General features: G+C 42.2%; 1 protein-coding gene across 2 annotated transcripts in view; it reads right to left on the bottom strand.

The window, feature by feature from the left end:
• Positions 1–19,329, bottom strand: part of OSBPL2 (oxysterol binding protein like 2) — a 34,196-nt gene extending 14,867 nt beyond the window's left edge. The window contains exons 1-5 of one of the 2 annotated variants that reach the window (XM_040079699.2): positions 19,248–19,329; positions 18,390–18,478; positions 6,534–6,698; positions 530–677; positions 208–283 (exon numbers count right to left, since the gene is read on the bottom strand). In XM_040079699.2, the coding sequence (XP_039935633.1) occupies positions 208–283; positions 530–677; positions 6,534–6,570 (261 nt within the window). In that variant the 5' untranslated portion in view covers positions 6,571–6,698; positions 18,390–18,478; positions 19,248–19,329. Of the gene's footprint in view, positions 1–207; positions 284–529; positions 678–6,533; positions 6,699–18,389; positions 18,479–18,746; positions 18,934–19,247 lie in introns of those variants that run through there. The other variant, XM_040079700.1, reaches the window with a different exon arrangement.
• Between the last annotated feature and the right edge of the window lie 2,322 nt (positions 19,330–21,651).

The following is a 21,651-nucleotide window of genomic DNA, read 5'->3' as shown; positions in this document are numbered from 1 at the left end:
TTTTGCTAAGTAAAGAATAATTAAAAAAAAGCAGGTAAGAGATCATTGTGTCAATCAAATATATTTGACTATATTTTAATGGCTGTAGGAAAAAAAAAAAAGGAAAATGCACCAGGTGTTACATTCTGTGTCTTGATGTTTAAGCAATAAAATCAATCAGCTGACATCACGAGACCTAACACAGATGCTTCATCCAAGCTAACTTACCAGTCCAATGCATTTTTTTAATATGCTCCACACACTAAAATCACTTCTAGAAAACATTGGGGCAGGTAATGATGTCCTGTAATGGGAAAAAAAATCATCCAACTGTCATTATCAGCCCATTAAACAACAAGCCATTTTCTTTTCTATTGAAGCAACTTATAAAGGAAGCAAAGCATCACCCCAGACTCAGCACAGGAAGCAAACAGGGGAAATGACTCTCCAATCCCAGAGAATTACCTTCTGCATGAGAACAGCAATGCCCCAAAAGGTCTGAGCCAGCACACACTCACCTCTCATCCCCTCAGCAGCTCTGTGGGTTTACCTGTGTCTCTTAATCCCATTTTCTTGTATCTCTGTCTCTCCATTGTGCTTTCCAGTCCTATTGCTTTGGTGTGGATCTAGATCAAGCATTTCTGGAACTTTATGATTTGCTTCTGAAAACTCTCCTGAAGAATTGTCAGAATCAAAGCCTGTATAAAAAACAAAAGGCAACAGTTTTCTTAGGAACCTTACCACACCACAGAGTGCCACTCATATTTGCAAGTCTCACACTTGAAGTACACTTAGACTAGATTAGTTTATTTCTAAGAGTATCAGAGTAAGAACCCTTATTAAGTGACCTAATTTCCAGGAGTATTATGAGTCAACTATTGCATTAGAATCAAGAATTATCATTTTTCACACTGCTGAATATAAAACTCATTTAGAATCTTAAAAGCTCTCGAGGAGCTCCTAATCAGATTAGCTGCATTGTCTCTTTTTCAGAGCTGCAGTGTAATTACAATAATTTGTTTCAGTTATGTAGTTCTCCTCAAAGACCTCAAATAAATTAAACTTTCACTGCTAATAGGCAAGGAGAAAAAGAAAAAAGAAAAGAGAAAATAGCCATTTCACAATGCAGGGGCAAACACCCAGACAACTGGAAGCACAGAAATGTAGGATATTGAACTTCTTTTCACCACCCAGATGTGCAATTCACGCAAGGCACACATTCCAGAAACAAAAAGCTGCACTTTTTTCAGGGATCAAGACCATGGCAATAACATTCAGAACTGCACCAGGAAGTCCCAGTGATATGATCTTATTTGCTAAACAGCAGGTGTCATGGGTGATGTCATGTATTGCTCTGTCTCCTATGTTTTGATGTCACAAGAATGTAATTATATAGCAATAACCACACCTTGGCACTCTTAGTACTCAACGGGAAAGCATGACAGTCACATATAGATTCAGGTCATTAAAATGAGGACTACCCTGAAACACCTGTCTTAAAAAAAAAAAACCCTTCAGTCAACTCACAACAAAATATTTACGATTTTAGAATAGTATTTTTAACCATATATCAGCAGTTTGGGAACCTGCTACAGTACAAGCAGCAAAATAACTTATTAGCTTCACAGTAAGTTGAGGAGAAAAAGAACCTTTTGATACAACATCCTCAACCAAAAAACTGACCAAGTTCACACAAGGAACATCATCACTTCAATGAGATTACAACCTCAATGTGAATGGAAAGCTTACAGCAGGAATAGAGCACTGGCTTATAAGAGAATAGTTCTGAAAAATGTTACTGTCATTTCAGTCTTTACATTGTAGCTAAAACCCTGCAAATCCTATCAAACAGTTATTGTGTTATCCATGTTAGTGTTTGTGTTTCCTATGATTCAGAACTGTTTTGTCCTGTTCCTGAAAAGCACAACAGGAATTTCGATTCAAGTATATATATTATTTATGGACAACAATATATCAGTGGTAAGTAAATAAATGCCAATTCAAACGAGTGTCTTGCAGACAAACAACAAAAAATAAATCCCTGCTCCAGAAAAGGAAGTACATCAGAAGGGTAAGTTTGCTTTTATTGGACTGCACTTCCACCTAATTACTGAAAAAAAAACCAAAAAACCCCAAAAAAAAAAAAACCAAACCAAAATCCCTGTGGTACACAGCCAGATAATCACAGACTTTCAACTATGCTTTCCACCTTAGCATCACATGACTTATCCACTACAAGCCCATTGAGAAAGTTTCAGAAGATGCTTCTCAATAAAGTCCTAGGCATTATGGTTCTATTAAGAACTATCCAGATACTGTTTTATGCAGGAGTAGATCTGGAAGAAAAACAGCTTACAGAAATGATTTGTCGTAGTTTTTCTAAGTTCCAAAAAGAGCCTTACACCAGCTGCCAATAAAGCTTTGAACTTGAGAAACTCAGTAGGTAAGAGCTACCTACAGGACAGTTTTCATACTGAAAAGCCACTGGGAGTGAGGATAAAAGTGGAGATTTAAAAGGAGGATAGGGGACCAGAGACAGAAATACAATGTCAACAGTTAGCTTAATTAGAAGTTCCACTTACATGCTTAAAGAGTGAAACAAAAGCTTTTAAAAAGTCTTAAACTTCCAAAGTAAAATACTCAAGTTGGATGCCAACATAAATCTATTTCAAGAGCTTAAAGAACAGTGACTTGCCAGTAACTTTAGTTCTCTTAGCCTTCCTCTTCCACATGCTGCAAATGAAACAAGTCCACTCAGTGTGCTGTGCATGAGCCAAGGCACAGAGGCCCCGGTTCTGAGTCACGGACAGAGACACGAGACCTCCCCTTTGGACAGTCAGCAACCTCCCTGAGTGCTAATTAAGCCTTGTCAGCCAGGGCAGAAAGGGAATCAAAATACCTTGGTAGTACTGAGAGCCTTCAGACCTTAAAAAGGCATAAGGAATAGGATAAACGTGCTGGAAGTGCAAGGCAGCAAGCGAAGCAAGAGGTATTGTTTTTCCTTGCCAGAAATTAACCACTCTCCACTTCCCAAAATAAGTCCGCTGTCACAAGCTGTAGCTGATGGAGGCAGGTTTTTCACAACACCTGCAAGTATTTACAGAGCCACTGATTCAGTCTGATCCAGACAGAATGAAAATATATCAGTTTGGCAGATGACCTCACTTCCTCCTCGCCATGTGAAAGCAACGGGGAACAACATCCTCACAAATACACCTGGCTGGATGAGCCAGCTGAGCCTCATGGGTACAGAACACATTTCCATGGAACTGCAGGCTAATATTTAAAAAAGCAAAATTAAACTATTCGTGTTCTCAAAAATAAATTATCCTGGTAAAGAGCCAAGCATTTTCCTGCTTTGTGGCAGCGCTTCCACAGAACGCTTTGGCAGAAAGATAATATCAATAAAGGATAGAGCTCTAAAAGAGGTCCCTGATGGCACACAGCCTTTACAAAGTCTCTGATGACAGTAACACACCCAAGGTGACATAAATCAAAGTTATATGCTCCTTGTCTCACAGAAAAACTCAAAGAATCTGAAATTCATCCAAGGATTGACCACCTTTATCCCGAACCAGCCTCAAGAGAAGGCAGCCACTGGAATCTGAGAAAAAGCAGATTCTTGACAGCTGTGATGTCTGGAATTAAGTGAGATCACAGGTAACATTCCCAAAGATTCCCTAGGGGAGTACTCATTCATGAGGTAAGGCTGTCAAGTGTCAGCAATGCTAATAACCTCTGACTGCAAAGAACCTTCTCCCCATGGAAACTCTTTGTCACCAACTCAATTCACCCCCTTGATTCATCGATACCCCAGTCCATGCTGCACCTCTGCAGGTGCCATCATCATCCAGTCAGGGACAAACCATGTGCCAGGAGGATGATTCCTTCCCTTGAGCAAGTCTTTTGGATGAGAGGGGACAGTGTCAGAAGCAGGAAACTTCTCAGCCAAGGAGTTAAATTCAGCACTACAAAAATCAGGGGTCTCCTTAGGAGAGGTTCATATTCTACAAGTGGATGTCATTAATTAATAACTGTGGAAAAGCTGTGACTTCCTCAAGGAGTGAGTCCATACTCCCTTAAAGGAGGCAGGAAACTACCTGGGCTGCTGCTGAGTGTGATGCAGAATTCTGAAGTAACTTCCACAGAGTCCAAGTGCTCTAAGCCTGGTTTACATCCTGAAGGACACAAGTCCCGGTACCCAATTCCTAAAATCAGTGAACTTTGGGAACACACTACAGCTCCTTCTGTGAAAACCAGGGACCAGGACGCAGTAGGAGCAAGAGAAAAGTATGGTACACACACTGTTTTCATCACAACACTAAAAAACAGCTGGAAAATGTTCCTGGCAGCCACATCCCAACCCCAGACTCTGAGTAGATTAAGCACATCTGAAGGCAACTTCTGCCCTTCTACTGATCTGACCTAAAAATGAGGAGAGCATCCTTGGGAAGAGCAGACCAAGGAGCCTGCCAAGGGAGTTTCAGGCTTTTTTAATCAAAATTTGGAACCTCAGATCCTGGAGTTTTCACTGGGAAACCTGGAAGCTCACCTTGGCTCAGAAACGAATGTGATTGTGGACTTGATCTCTTCGGAGTACTGCATCTACACCTACCATGTCCAGACCATTAAAAAACTAAGAGACAGGAAGGCACTACCAGGACCCATTAACACCTAAAAAATTCACTAAAGCACCACATGAAAGATCCACAGTGTTAACAGGAGCAGAGAGTTACCACAGACATCAGCAGCCAGGGAACATGAAGGAAGAGAGGCCCATTTCCAGTTGTTCCTGGCATTCCATTTCTGAATGACCTGGACAAGACACAGCTACAAAGAACGAGGTCTGACTTCACTAGGTCTGTGCAAATAACTCCTCTAAGTGTCAGCATCTCCTAAGGCACCCAGCTGCAGAAAGGGATTGAGCACTTGCCCTTAAAGACAGACAGTCCTGAGGGAGAACTAATCTAAAGCAAAGTATTCCAAACCTAACACTGCTCTTAAACCAAGTACCAGGCTCCAAGAAACACATACAACATTATATATAGACACATATATATATATAAACTTATCTCCTGCCAGCACATTTTCCCCTGTGAAGAATAAGATGAGGATGGAAGAAGGAGTGCTCACAGAACTGACACACAACACCCCAGTTCTGAGCAGTCTGCAGGTACAAGGACAGCTCATGCACAATAGCTCAGTCACCACCACCTAGAGCACCTGCGGGGGGAATCAACCTTTTCAGGTAGAGGGGAAAAAGAAGAGGAAAGAGGACAAAACCAGAATGTCTAAAGGCAGATGAGTCAAACACCAAGGGCTGTGCAGTTCTGCAGCAAGGGACAAAGGAATGTTATCACCACCAAAGCTGTACAACACAGACCTCAAGTTCAGAGGCACATTTCTTTTCACACCTTTTTCGGTGGAAAAAAAATCGAGTTCATTTATGGCAGTGACCCTGAGCTCTTGGAACTGAAAGATTACTAACGACATACAGAAACAAGCCATTGTGTTTTCAAGATTTTAATGGTACAACGGTTTGATTTTACAGATGAATTTAGAGTACTAGCCCCCATCACTCCCAGCTGGCATGAATGCAAACCAAATTTCCTTCTCTCTTCTGTGACATAGTTGTGACAAGTCCTGTACAGTCTGCTGTCAGTCACACTGCTTCCCCCAGCCCCCTCTGTTTACTCCTCACATGAATTTCCAACCAACCATGTCTAAGTCTACCTTACCCACTACCACGCCACTTCCATTCCTTCAGCTTTCACACTTACCATTATCCTCTTTCCATTCCTGTGATTTTACTTTAACCACTATACACTCGGTATTTCTCATTTCGCCTCTGCTACAGGATTTCTTAAGAAACATTTCAGCGGAAATCTTTAAAATTGTTTGAGATTTTTAAGAGGATTTACTTTTTTGTTATTAAAATACTTCAAGCATTTTATTTCACCGCTAAAGCCATCTAAAGCTCTTATAAATAACTATTCATCCTTATTAGTTGAAAGCAAAGTACTATTTGATACACTGCTCAAGTGTGAAGTGATTCATGTTTGCTTTTTTAGAAAAAAAATAGGATTGCAAAGACTTTTGGCTCCCTATCTTGAAAACATACTTTTACAGCAATTTATTTCTGACTAGAAAAACATTTTCTACTTCAATTCTTTAGAATATGTTTTCCATTAAAATAAAAAAAATGAATACAGTAACACTAAAAACAACCCACAGGAAATATTTCACCTTTCAAGGAGCCTGCTTCTCAAGCTGCTATTAAATTGATTTTCACAGAAAATGAAAGCAAGACCTGGCCACTAAAGGCCTGTTATAGTGATGAAATAATAACTGGCATTAAGCTTTAGCAAAAAACCCCCTCATTTCCAAGCCTGAACTTGAGCTACAATTTTCCTTTCCTACTTTTCAGAAGACCGCATTACAAGTTTTACCAACACAAGTTTACTTTTGATTTATTATTAACAGCTACATATTACCACACACACAATGCAATTTACAGGGGTTTTCTTCCCCGTGGCGCTGTGCCCATCACTCACCCGTAACGGCATCATAAAACTCTTCTTCACTGTTCATCCTTCAGTGTGAAATCTCTGTGCAGCCAGCGCAGCTCTCTCTAATGCATCGTTGAACTTGATTTAGAGATTAAGTATCTGTGTGCTGTCAGGGTCTTCTTTTGCAAATACCCAGCTGCTTTAGATGATCTATTTGACAAGACAGGGAAAGAGAATTAGCAGCTTCCACGTTTCTCCTGTGTACGAACACTCACACCTGACAAACACTGATTTTCCTGTTTCTTCCCAATGGCAAAACATGGATTTTTGAGTTCATAAGTAAACAGCTTTCTTTGATACCACAGTAATTTTGAGGACAACTCCTACCTGCCTACAAGAACAGTTGATTTACTGTGCCACACTTCTCTCTGTATAAACACTTCATATACATTACTGTAAAATGTATTTTATTTACAGCAAGTTAAATTTCAGGCAAGTACAGCTAGAAGGAGCAGAGAACTGACAGAACAAAAAGCCAGCTGGCAAACCAAAAATCCTCCTTAGCAAGAGGATAAGCCTTACTGCATCCTTAACCAAGAAAGCTGGGAACAAGAAAGAACCTTGGTACCTCAAAGTCTGACCACTGCATGAAAACGTTGGGTCTGACTCTACATCATGCAATCAATATGTAGTGATCCTGAGAGAAGTTTTTTCAGGCTACTGCTATGCGCTCTTGAAGAGACAACTTCAAGAGATTTTTCCCTCTAGAAGGAATGTAAAGAACCAATGAATTTTTCCTCAGTAGAACCGCACACTCTGCAAATAACTTCCAGATTTATGTAGCATTCCAGCTCTACTTTATGGATAGACTAAATTAGATTTTTTTCCAGATGGTTGGCAATGGTGTAACGCAAATATTTTTACCTCACTCAATTTTAGTTTAAGGAGAAGAAGGAGAAAATTTCGTTTCCACTCTTACAAATGTTCACCAGGTTCCACCAATGAGCCAAGTACACAGCAATAAATGACAGCATGGCAATGCTATCGATAGCTCCTCCAAAACAACCTCAATCTGTCATCTCAATTTTTTCTGATCCTGAAGATTACACCGCTTTTGTGACAGTAGTTTCTCCAGAGTAATTATAACTTGCACAATTCCATTCCAATTAAGCGAAACAAAGCCAGAAGCGCACTCTGCTCCAAGGAGAAGAGTTTACCATGTTTGAAGCCAATTCCTTCTCTTTCTCTGCAAGAAACCAGACTGTGTATCAAGTCTTTTTCCCTTCATCGCCCAGCACAAAAGCTGCTTGAACGTCTCTGCAAGAAACAGACTGTGTATCAAGTCTTTTTCCCTTCATCGCCCAGCACAAAAGCTGCTTGAACGTCTCACATACATACAGTTCTTCTAACTGTCCATTCAGAGGGAGGAGCTAAACCAGCCCATTATGGGACTCACCTAAGTTAATTAATTTGGTGTTTGTCTTGAAGTGTTTTATGTCTTTCAAGGATAGGTATTTTAGTTTGCCACTTTTCCCTTAGGAACCTCCTATTTCCTTGCTGCCATGGGATTATATATCAAATTCTGCACCAGCAATATCATATTTACAAGCCTTCACCCTCCAAGTAGCTTTGAAGATGCAAGATATTTATGCTTTAAGTTGTCTGCAAGCATTGCATCCTTCCAGCAAAACAGCTGCCAATATTTCCAGAAGGCAACCAATACATGTACAAGACACAGCCCTCTCATGATCGGGACTACAACTACATTATTTTCTCCATGTTTTCTTGCATCTTTCCTTTTTCTGTTTAGTCTTGTGCAGAAGGCACTAAAAAAATGAAAACGATGACTTACAAAACTGTCAAATGTCATTAAGAGCCTCAGAATAAATAAGGTCATACAGATGAATGCCAGTTTGTCCTATCCCCTCTCCTGCACAATAATAATTGCATTACAAAAGGCCTTGTGAAGTGGAACTACAACCCACAGTGTGCAGTTTCACAGCAGAAACAATGAAGCTTTCCTATAAAAACTTCACCAAGTACAAATGAAGTGACCAGAATCAGAGACAAACGAAAAGCAGAGTTATGTTGTGCATCTCCTGACACCTGAAGCTCACTGCTATTTGGAAGTTCAATCATATGCCTGTAAGTTATATACAAAATATTCACTGAAATCACTTTAAATAATTACAGTCACAAATTGTCCTAAGGTGTTAGGAGCATTTTAAAAAGGCAAAAAATAATACGTTTTGCTGCGTTACACTAGGAATAACCTCCCACTTGTATCACTTCTTTTACATTCAGTTCTTTTACACAGCGGAGATTAACATGAATTTGCACGTAGCTGAACACACGGTGATAACAGCATTCAGCTTTCATGAGCCAAAAAAGCTGGGATTAAATCCTGTTCTCAGGAAAAGTTACTTTCAACTAGGCTGAAATACCAGAAGACAAAAACATCCTGGTGACTTCATATTCAGTATCTGTAAATCTGTATTTCCTCCTCCATTCCCTGATGTTCCCAGAAGAATTCACCTGCACATCAGCAAGTGTGGTTTTTAACAGCTTTTATCAAAATTGCTATTAAAAGAAAGGTGTAACACTCCTGTGTCAGACACACCTTCAAGAGCTCAGGACAGCTGCTGTCCTGGAAAATCTCTTATAAAGCATAAACATCCTGTCATGGTCTCACCATTCAGTCCTACAGCATAGGAGAAACACAAAGTCTATTTGGACATTTTCTTGCATACACAGTAATCAGTGGGAATGTAACAAAGAGGTTTCCATACAGATTTCATCTGTTGAGAGAAGTTTCAGCAGTTGAGGTTTGCTGGTTTACAGGCTAAAATTATCTTAGTGGGCTTCACTTTCCAGGCAGGGCCAAGGGGCTGAGCCTGGCTGGCCGACACAGAGAGACCCAGAAATGTGCTTTTCCTGGGGATCTCAGCCCAGCTGCCCTCACCAAACCATCTTATCAATAACAGGGAAAAGCTGCAAGTAGAGGCACCTTGAGAGAACTGGAAATCCTTCATTTAACGATGACAACACACCCCTGGCCACAACCAGTACACATTTTGTGGTTTACACGATAAGCAACAAAGCTTATCTACTTCCTCATATTTTAAGGCTGTGGATTATTGGTACGAAATAATTTGATTTATTACGGGATTTGTGTGCATGAGTACAAAAGGCAACATTTATGTTTGTATCAAAATAATTTCCCTACAGGAGAGATGCTATTTTTGAAGCTCACACTGAAATACAACAGATAAAAACACCCACAAGAAGCATAATATCCATCCCAACAGCACAACTTTGATTGAAAAATTGTACTGCAGCTGTATTATCTATTTTATTCTGATAAATTCTCTGATACATTGTCCAGAATATTCACAATAAGATTTTACTCTTTGAAATTACCTTTAAAGTTGAGCATTAAAGCAATTTATAGAAAACAACTAAGCCTAACATAATTCACTGAAGCAAGTCTTGAACAAGTTATTTGGGCAGAACCTAGATTTTCTAGTCATTTTGCTCATTTGCAGGCCAACGCCTAAAGTATGCAAATCCAAATTAGCTAAGCATAGGATGTGAAATCAAAAACTTGTAAGAGCTTCTGGCAACTTCTAGCCAAAGAACCACCTCTTTGGTTCCTCTGAAATAAGCTTTAAAGCTTGGTGATGCTGTAAAGCCATTCACAAACAGGTTAAATAAGATATTATGTTGTCCAATAACACAATTTAGAAATGCAAGTACCAATGCTGAAATAAAAAAAAGCCACTTCTGTCCTAAGGAAGAAGCCCCAAAACCTGAATAGGTAAGGGATAGAAACATAACTAACTACAAATCACATAGGCACAGACCTTGTTTTTTTTTATTTTTGCTGTTAAAAAGTGTCATTGGCACTGCACAACAACTCAAAAGCAGGTTACCTGAAGGGAGCCTACAGGAAAGGTGCAGAGGGACTTTTTAAAAGAGCATGGAGTGACAGGACATGGAGGAATAGCTTCAAACTGACAGAAAGCAAGTTTAGATTAAATATTGGAAAAAATTCCTCTCCTGTGAGTGTGCCCATTGAAGCTGTGGCTGCCCCTGGATCCCTGGAAGTGTCCAAGGCCAGGCTGGACGGGGCTTGGAGCAGCCTGGGATAGTGGAAGGTGCCATTGCCCATGGCAGCAGGTGGAATGAGATGAGCTTTAAGGCCCCTTCCAACCCAAAACACCCTATGATTCTGTGATAATCATTAAAACGCCTTTAAATTCTCATAGTTTATCAGAGAGGATCACACATTCCTGCCTGATGACCATGGACACCCCCTTTCTTAAAGGACGTGAGGATTTAGCAAAGGCAAAGGAAAAACCAAAACATGCAGCTGAAATAAAAACTGCAGAAACACATCCACAGCACACCTTGAAGTAGGTGCTACGGAGGGGAGGGAATTACTCAGAATTCCAGAATTCCTGCCTTCCAGAACTACAGGAGAGGGAACAAACAGAAAGGACTGTTCCTAAACATGAGGCAGGTGCCAAGAGGAGCTCAGGAGCAAACCCCCTTCTCCCAGTGACACCTGCAGCCGTGATGCTGAGAGTGTAACAAACTCTTCACAGCACCCACAGTCCCAGCCAGGGGCCAGGACAGAGCAAGAACAAAGTGCTAGCAGATCTGTCAGTCAGCTGGGTGTGAATAATGTCACACAGAGTGGTCTGTCGGGCACAGAGCTGAACCTGTCACTCGGCAGTGACACGTCCCAGGTGATCTGGCTGCCACGAATGTGCTCTGCTTTCCAAAGCTCTGTGCAGGTCAGAGTGTCCCCTACAAGGTCACAGTCCCCAGCAGCAGAAACACAAATTCTCTTCCAGAAATACACCAGTCCCAGACTCTGCACAATTCCTATTTTAAACCATTTCCTCCCACTTGAACTTATTTTTAAAACCAGGACAACAAAAGCACAAGACTTTGAAATCACTTTATAAACTGCCTCAATTGCTCCACGCATTCTGTGACATGCATGTGAGCATCTCTCTGAGAGGAGATGCACGTTCCACCTTCAGGGCTGCTCTCCAAAACCCATGTGTGGGAATCCACTGCCTTTATTCTGGTAAATTAGTAATCTCTCAAATTTGTCACTTCGTAGGCTTGTTCCTTCTCAAATTTCATTTTTCAGGAGAAAAAAATAACAGAAACAGCCAACTTATTTCAACCATGATCCTGGATCCTAGGAACCTATACACCAATTAAAGAACCCCAAAAACCTGTACCCCTGTAAGAGTTTAAACCTGTAGCTACCCTAATTCGACTAGTTCCTCCATCCTAACTTGTTCTTCCAGGTTAACCCTCAACAAAGACCCAGCTGGATAACCAAAAGTTACTCCTCCTTAAAGAAACATTTACATTTCTATAGAAAGACCAGCATTTACAATGAGCGGCTCACTGGGCTGGAATGTGGCTTAGCAAGCTCAGGTTTGAAGCTGGCTGGAGACAGCAGCAGAGCCTTTTTCCTCCAGACCTCAAGCTGAAATTTCTCATCATGCAGCAATTCTGGAAAGCTTCGCTGACATCACCCTGCTAAATTAAAAATCCTATTTTTTTTTTTCTTTGAAAGCACATGTTCTAGCTCTACATGACATATAAAACACCTAGATATTGAATCTACTTGTGAAATCCAGGTGCATTTAAGTAAAACCAAGTACGGAATCAATAAGCAGTCATTAAAATAACCACAGAGGTTCACCAGCACGAGCAGGTAGGGTGATAGGAGTTCTGTATTCCAGAATCAAGAGTGACACCAAAGAATTCATGAACTAGCACATTCATCAGCTTTTTCACATGCCTAAAAAGGTTTTGTTGAGTGTGACTTCCACTGCAAATTTTAAAATAATTTAAGTTTTTTAACGTGAAAAGAGAAAAATTGCAGACAATTAAGAAAAAGGAAGAAAGGGGGGGAAAAAAAGTCACTTGGGACGTTCCTCATGAAAAATATTTTCATTACTTTGATATGACAAGGACAAAGGGGAATGTGAATTTTCAAACTGACAGAGGGCAGGTTTACATCATGTATTAGAATGAAATTCTTCCCTGTGAGGATGGTGAGGCCCTGGCACAGGGTGCCCAGAGAAGCTGTGGCTGCCCCTGGATCCCTGGAAGTGTCCAAGGACAGGTTGGATGAAGCTTGGAGTCACCTGGGACAGTGCAAGGTGTCCCTGCCCATGGCAGGGGGTGGAATGAGATGACCTTTTTGAAGGTCCCTTCCAACCCAAACCATTCTGTGATTCTGTGACATCCTGTGTTCAGGATGTACCTTCTGTCCAGAGAGAGATTCCCAAAGAGCCAACAGAAGATCAAACACCCACATCCTTCATAATAACACCAAAAATAAGAAATGGGGGGAAAAACACAAAATTCCCCAGTCTACAACATAACTGGTGGAATGAGAGCCAACCCCATCGTCTCTTGAGTTGCCAGCTGAAATAAAACATGGCTGTAGTACTTCAAGGGATAGAAATAAATAACTTGAACTAGAAGATAAATATTCATGTGTGTTTGATTCATACACATCTCCTGAAAACATCAAACTGCAGTGTTTCATCTCTGAATGAAGGATTCAGCAAGGATGAATCTTAATTGACTCATGAAATTAGGTTACCAGCAACAATGGATCTAAAACATCTACAAAAATTAGCCAAGGAGCAAATTTAATTGGCAATTTAGATTAACTGTTACACACTTAAAATCTCTTCAGCCAGAGAAGAGCCATACAGATGGCAGAATCCAGGAGAGGATTTTCTTTACCAATTGAGATTTGTTTCTTACTCCAAAGTTTGAATGTAATATTTTCTGCCAGATGTCTTGGCAAGAAAAAGCTCTCTCTGCAACCACAGCAAAAGAAGGGCAACTTCCTTCTCAAGTCTGTTAAATAAAGCGTGGAGAGGCTGAGTGAAGAGGATCAGCTCAGCCACTGTCACTTTTCCATTTCTTTGGAGATTGCAGCTGTCCCTACCACAGGCTTTTATGTAGTTGGGAATTATTAAATGACCTGGGGACAGTTCAGTGCCAGCACTCGAAACGATGACTAAAAACTGACCATCTGAAAGGTTAGCTTTGAACAAATGAGCTGAGGGATTTATGGCAGGCAGCACCATGTTCTGTTCTCTCAGAAATACCAATTTCTGGTGATGCTTCACAGGAATTAAGAGACATGAGAGACAGCTGAAACACTACAAGTCTTGCTTTCAAAGGAGTAAAGGCCACAAAACAAAACTTGTTTCTGCACCAGAACAAATGACAGTAATAGTCACACACACTAATCACTGCCCCAGCCCAAAGCTCCAGTGCTGCTACCAGCAGCATTATTTATTTAACATAAAAATTGTGAAGATTAACCTGGACAGAAGAGTGCTCAATTATCTATGGAATCAAGGGCTATTCCCCACTTTCACTTCAGTCAAAAAGTTCTGTTCTACAGCCAAGGATACTGGCTTGCAGAACTTCGTTCAAATCTAACAAACAGATCAAGGAAACTTGATTCCAGCAGATTGATATTTTTTGATGCAAAACACTTCCTTGAAATTCACACAGAATTCTGTAAATGTTCTTGTTTCTTAACACTACCTCAATATCTGAGGCATTTTTCCACCTCAGAGCATCTGGTACAGCATTTTTCAGACTCTGCAGCCTTCCATTGGAAACTATTTCATGGCCCATGACTGTAAAAAATGACAGAATTCTGTTCTGCACACCTCTCCACACACGATGCATAATGCTAGGTTTGATCAGGAGTGATTAAGTCAGCTCATTTCTAGACACACTGTTAAATAAATAAATCATTCAACACTGTATTGTAAAACTAGTTATTCCTTAGTTGTTTCCTGGGAATCTGTTTTATCTTACTTGTGAGAGAGAAGGTGGGAGGTAATCAATAACTCCAAGCACAGTGGCTTTGGACACAAGTGTCAGTAGATACATGATTAATTATTAAGGAACACTTCTCTGAAGATAAACTTAAGGATGCGTGGGTATTTCTCATCATAATACAACCACCCCTGCAAATTGATCACTGAAACTTCTGAAGACAGTTACAGCATAAAACATCACTGGAGAAAACCCCTAGAACAGCAAAAATAGTTATATGTTCATAGATCTTCCTCCTCAAAGGCAGCTTTGTCTCTGTGGACTCATTCTCTCCAGACAGATGCAGGTTCACATTTACTCTGCACAAGGTATTTTGCAAATAATTTTCACAGAGACTCTTAGACAATTATGGTAGCAATTATATTGCAAATAAAGCAGGAGGATGACAGTGACTAACCCACTGCAAAGCCCTACAGTAAGAAACCATGTTTTTATGCCTACCACCAACTCCTCACACACACAGATTCCACAGCATGAGCTCCTGCATACAGCTAACAGACTATTTGGGGGGGGTTTAAGATGATACCACAAATCTGCAAAAGCTTTAGCAAGTCAGAGTTTATGCTATGATAGTATTTCCTTTAAAGCTGCATTTATAGTAAATACCTACTGGATTCCAGTGTAAGGTTGCTACTCCGTTTGCTGTTGTCAAGACATTAAAAAAAATAAAACAAAATTAAATCTGACTCCTAAAGACAGGACAAATATCTCCATTTAGAGCCTGGTTTTAATAAAGAATCCACCCAGCTATCTGCTCAGTAACATTAACCCACTTGGGTAACAAAACGTGCACAGCACTTTGTTTAAAACAAAAGGAGTACAAGTACACAAAGTTATTTACACCTCTGAAGATGGGTAGCATTTTTGTTCCACTCAACAGTTTCATTGTTCTAGTGCAAAACCTAGAAAGAATCCACACATGGGGCAGTTCTGCTCTCCTGAAAACGTTCTCCTTTCAGTCAGCACATGCTGCTGCAGAGCCCCTCATGAACAGGCTGGTGAGAAAACTTCTCTGCAGCCTTAACACACACAAGTTTCATCACTGAGAGCTTTTAAAGGGATTCTCCTCCTCACTTGATTGCCCTGACATGTTGTAGGGAGCAGAGGAGCTGGGTAGTGAGTTAGCAAGCTGAACAAGAGTGATGTGAACCACAGACACCTCAGAATTCACACTTCAACCTCCACTATCACTAGAATCAAAACACAGTGAGATCTACTAACAGAGCCTTTTGGGAGCCCTAAAAAAGCGTACTCGGGAGTGTAAAAATAACCCTAGTAAAAATATAATGAAGTTATTTGTCCAGTCATGGATTGACAAATATCCTAAGTATGCAAACTTTACAGTACCCCAGAGGTTCACAGCATCCGAAGAGACTTTATCTCTTCCAAAACTGAGCAGCACAGCAAAGGAACTGGGCTGGAGCAGGAACACCACAGACCAATTTGGTCTAACACCAAGCACAGCCATTACGTGTCCAACAGAGCAAAGACAGCTCAAGTTTGGGACTACAAGATCAAAAGGGCCAAGACTAAAAGGTCCAGCTCTGCAGCTGCAGGGACAATTCACCTTTTGTGCACCCTCCCTCCCACCAGATGGATAAACAAGCCCAGGAAGACAACACTCTGCAGCCTCTGCATTTTCTGAATGGAGAGCTGCTGCAGTCTACTACAAACCTGTCTCATTAAATTATGTGCATACTGAAATACACTGAATTAATCTAAATGATCTGTCTAGACCAGCAAATGAATTTCCAATTGTGACTGTATTTAAAGAAAGGGAAAAAAAATCATGTTTAAGTAAGCTTAGTCTATTCTTATAACTTATTGATCCTGAAAATTAAGACATTATCTTTGTGCACTGAATCAACAATACATTTTTAAAGAGTATAACTGAAAGTTATGGTAAGCCACGTTTGACACATTCTAATTGCTTGTTGCTCTTATGCAACTTGCTTTTACAAGCCTTTAAGGATACAATGCAAATAATTACATCATCATACCTTAGTCTGCACAGTAATTATTAAGATGCAAGGATTGACATAATGAATTCTTGAATTTGAAGTTCTGTGGTGGTCTATTCCATAAAACAGTAAAAACCATTAAAGATCTGCTATGAAGCATAACCTTTACTTCTTTGCACCAGGAAAAACATCAAAGTCCCCTATCTCCAAAGTGACAGACACAGAGTAACCAAGTCATTCCCTGCTCTCACTTTCCAATTTATTCAGCTTCGAGAAGGTACCCATGTGATCAGCTACACATTTACAAGCTCAGCAACAACACTCGAGCTCTTGAGCACTCCATATTCAACACATATTCTTTGCACACCTCATTTTGTGCATTTCTTCCAAGAATTGTAAGGACCAAGCATTTTAGTTATTTCACAAAGAGGAGACTAAACACTAAGCATTTTACAACATCAGACCAGTGTCAAATACAGACATTTCTTATATCTCCATGAAGCAGGTGACAAAGCTGATGCTTGAGTGAAGGACTAGAAAAATGGCACCTTGTAAACAGAAGGCCTAGATATGAACAGCATGATGTAACACTGCATTTGTTCAAGGACAAGCTACTTCAAATGCCAAAGCTAATAATTTATCTGCTTAAAAATTCAACGTACTTGCAGGCTAATCTTGCTTTCAAACAACAGCAAAAAAAAAAAAATCATCTGACTGGCACTACAAACAGTGATTTAAAAATATAGCCTTATCAAAGCAAAAAAAAAAGCCTGATTGGGACGTTTTCCAACCAACACTAAGATAACAGAAAGCAAAGCCTTCCACCTTTGTTCTAGGTCAGCATATGTGAAGTTCACAGAGTAGAATTCACAAGAAGAAAGACTGAAAGAAATACCAGTTTCAGTCATAAGATCTGCCAGCAAGTACGTATCATCGAAAGCCCTAGGAGGATTAAAAGTGACTTAAAGGAACCATCCAAGAGTGCAAACAATCTTCTGTGATCGGTTACCAAAAGATGTCACCAAACAAATAACTAATAACCACACTGCTTTTCAATACTGCAGCAACCTTTATCCTATCTAGTCTTTAACTACCTGTAGGCACAGTGTTTGTTGTCTAACCACCGTCTTCTATCTCAAACTTTTGCCTTCTATTTCTAAGATTATTTTGGCATGGCTGAAGAGCCAGTTCTGGAGGAAAGACACCATTATTTTTTTCCTGGACAGCAGACATCTCAGCGTTTCCTTTTGAGGACTTCCTGAAGTTAGAAGTTCATCATGAGGTGTTGCTGGTTCAGGAAAGCAACAAATAAGAATCACTCCTGATTCCATCCCAGACTGCCTTCAGCTTTCTGTCACATGGTCAAACATGACAACTATTTTAAGAAAAAGCTGTGTTTACTGTAACTGAAAACTCAAGGGGTTACTTAGGGGGAAAACCAGCGCTCGGAATTTCTTGCTTCCATGCTAGTTTAGCCAGTTCTACTCCCCTCCCACGGCACAGTGCTTCATGTTTGGAAGTGACCCAAGTCACTGCTTCCAGAAATTGCCCTGAGGCTTCCCAAGTCCCTCAGCATGCTGGTGTAAAGTTTGTTAAGACGGTAACACACGTGGTTGCCCCCAGACGGCAACATGAACGTGGATTTCTAGAAGTTCTGAAGGTTAAGTCAGAATGATCAAATTTATCTTCCTTCGCATGCAAATGTTTAAAAAGGAAACGCTATGGGAAGAGTGGGGCAAATCAACACTGCAGATCCATGTTTCCTTTTTACTTTCCCTGGAATCCCAATGAAGGCTATGCAATTTAGCTGAGAAAATGCACAGTAAATGGAAGAAGTATCTTCTTATACTCAGCATGCTTTGGCAGATACAAACACAAGGTTATGGCACACATAAAAGGCAGGAGGTGAATTGAACCTACATTTGAAATTCTGGCCTGCAAGTCCTGCACAGTCCAAAAGGAGTCCTGAATCCAAACACACAGAGAGTACAAACATGATCAATAACCAAATTAAATAAATGGCATTTTATACCTTTATTACCAAGCAGAAGTTCTGGTGTCATGTTATTTAAAAAAAAGCCTTTTTTCCTGCTATTTCTCCCATCTTGCTTGTCTCCTCCTCTGTAAGAGAAACACGGAGCAGGTAACTGAAAAGCAAAATTTTAAAAAAGCCAACCCCAAATAAACCCCAACTGCTCGCTGTGCTTCAGCTGTGACCTAAAAAGCCCCTTGAGGCTCCTGTACTGCGCTGAAACCGAGCCCAGCACATTCCTCTGGGGAGCCGGGTGGCGTAGACTCCTTTGCTTAATTACCCAGCTGCAAAAGCAATCGGAAAAACACGGCAAAATCAGAAAAAACTCAACGCTGGGGCTGACGGAGCTGCACTGACCCGCACCCTCCGCACAGCAACGTCCTTCAGCCCAATGGATGCGGTGGAACGGGGCAGGGCTCAGCCCTGGATGGGATCACGGGCACGGCTCAGCACCGAGGAGAAGCAGAGCACCGGGCAGGATTCCCGGCACCGGGCACGGCTCGGCACCGGGCAGGATTCACGGCACCGGGCAGGATGCACAGCACCGGGCACGGCCTCAGCACCTCACCCCACCGCTGCCGACGCTGCAGAACGGGCCCGCGGCCCGCAGCGCCCCGAGACACCCGGGCGGGTCAAGGCCCCCTCGGCCGCCGGGACGGGAGAAGCGTCGGGGCAGCCGCTGCCCTGCCCGCCCCCGCCGCACTGACAGCGCGGCCCGCTGAGGACGGGACCCCCGAGCCGGGCCCGAACGGGGCTGTGGAGGCACTGGGACCGGCGAGGGGAGCGGAGGCTCCGGGGGAGCGGAGCGGGGAGCACGGAGCGGAGCGCGGCGGCCCCGGGCCCGGCCCGCGGCGTTACCTGCACCGGCTCCAGCGACGGCACGGCGGACACCGAGGCGGAAGTGCGGCCCTGGCCGCGCTGGATTGACAGGCGCCTCCGCCAATCGCAGAGCGCGGCCGCGCCCCGCCGTTGCCAAGGCGACGAATCAGCTCCTCCGTCGCCCCGCTGGGAGGCGGGGCGAATGCTAATGAGGCGCCGAGCCTGACCGCCCCGGGCCGCGCCACCGCTGGGGAGACCGCTGGCCAATGGCGCAGGGGATATGCAAATGAGGGCGTGGCTATGCAGATGAGGCGGTACCGGCAGCCCCCGGGGCGCGCGGACGCTTCACCCAGCGCATTCCCAGGGGTTTTTTGGGGTCCCTCCGGGAAAGAATGACGCCTTGTGGCTGCTCTTACCTGTGTGATCTGTGGGACACTTCAGCTAGCAGCTGATTTCAGAGCGTAACTTGGCTTGCTGTATCAGCAAAATACGGAAAGCAGGAAAATACGGCATCCTCGAAGACGGGTGGAAGATTAATGCCCCTCTGATTTATCAGTTTCCTGATAGTTTATTGGGGAGGGGGTCTTCTGCTGGATATTGACTTGCAGATGTTGTAACTTGATGAGGGCTAATATAAAATCAAGCAGATGCGTAGGGTTATGCAACTTGCAGGCCAGCATCCCTGTGATTATGAATTCCTTCATCCCATTGACATCCTCCGTACTGTTACTCAATGGACACCTCAAAATCCTAGAGAAATGGTCCACAAAGCCATGTATGAATATGAAATGGTTGGGAGCGAAGTTGGGAGATGAGAGACAAATTCTTATCCTCAAAATTATTTTCTCTTACCATCGATTCAGCTCTCAGTGCAAAGCAAACACAGGGATGAGCAGATCAATTCTGCAGCACAAACGAATTCATCAGAGGTGGATACAGATGTTCTCTAACAAGGGAATTGCTGCAAGGGCAGTGGGAAAAATCATACCAAACTCTGAACCACTCCTTTGCTGCAGAGTTCCCTCCTGCCATCCCCAAATACTTTTGCTGGCACACTGTTGGTTCTGGAGTATTACTCACCCCTAAATGGGCTGACAGCTCTTGGCCATCAGCCACACGCTGACAGTGTACGAGACACGAATTAACAGTGATAATGTTCCTTGCTCTGGCACAAGTGTAAACATTTAATGAAGTCTCCACGGGGAATTTCTCACACACGTTGGGATTGAGGGGTGTTTTGGGGTGGGCACAGCTGCCTCCAAGGATGTCTGTTGGTCCTTCTCGACCCACTCTTGCTGTACCCACACGTTGTTCCACCCCTGTTTACCCAAAGCTGTTGGACTAATCTTTAGGGAGTACAAATCTTTGGGACTAAAAGGATAATTTGTATCACTCTGAAAATTTTTATAAGGTTTTCCTGGTTTTCCCAGAACTTTTTTTCCCCATAACCCCGATTCAGCCACCCCTCTTGGATTGCTGAACATTATAGTCTCAACACGAAGCACAGAAATATTTCTGCAGCAGCTTTTAAGCAAAGCCCCACAAACAGAAAGTAATCAGGAATTTAAATTATTATTTTCTGACAGTACAGGCCTTTGTCATGACTAAGCAGCTGATCTGGAAGAGTTCTCCAAAAGGACCATGGCAAAACAAATCCACTGATTAGATGACCAAGACGTATTGAATTTTTTCTGTTTTTAATTGAAGGCCTGGGCATCCTTCTCCAGGCCAGTTTGTAAGCCTTTCAGATTTCCATGCTTAGCAAAATTGAGGATAATTGACAATTTCTTCCTTTGTTATCAGAGGCTATTCTCTTGCAATCTAACACATAAAAACCCAAAACTGGACAGGGAGAAGAATTGAACTCTGTATTTGTCTCCCTTCTGCATTGGCAATGAGGCAAGAGAGCATTTACCTTCTAAAGGAGATGGCACGGAATTTTTGCCTTGTTGGCAAAGTTTTGCAATGTTAAAGTAATTAAAAAGGGGGTTTACAGTAGAAAGTATTGGGCAACAGTCTCAGGATAGGTGTAACCATCAGCTCCACCTATAATAAACCCAGCTGCTTCCCTCCTGTGGAGAAACAATCCACTCAGAAAACTGATCCCAGCAAACCTTGTCACTGCAGCAGATTTGAGAAACCTAAATGGTGACACGAGGGCAAAATGGAAAACCAAAAAGTCTAGAGATGTTGATGCAGAGATATTGCAAGGGAACGTGGCAGCAGAAATACTGATTGTCAGCAGCCAGTCCATCACCCATTGTACGGAGGCAGAGACAAAGACCTCTTCCCTCCTCCTCCACACCATCCAGTACCCAAAGCAGTCACTCCGTCCCAACACGTTCGGGCAAGTTGTCCAGCTCTGCCATGGGAAGCTCTTTTGAGCCCGTGACTCCTTGCCAGGGAGTTTCAAAACCAAACCCATTTGTTTAGTGAAGCATCT

The sequence above is a fragment of the Hirundo rustica genome, chromosome 16 (assembly GCF_015227805.2).
Source record: "Hirundo rustica isolate bHirRus1 chromosome 16, bHirRus1.pri.v3, whole genome shotgun sequence".
Classification (NCBI taxonomy): Eukaryota; Metazoa; Chordata; class Aves; order Passeriformes; family Hirundinidae; genus Hirundo; species Hirundo rustica.
Note: the sequence above shows the minus strand (reverse complement) of the source record. Positions and strands in the feature narration are given on the sequence as shown.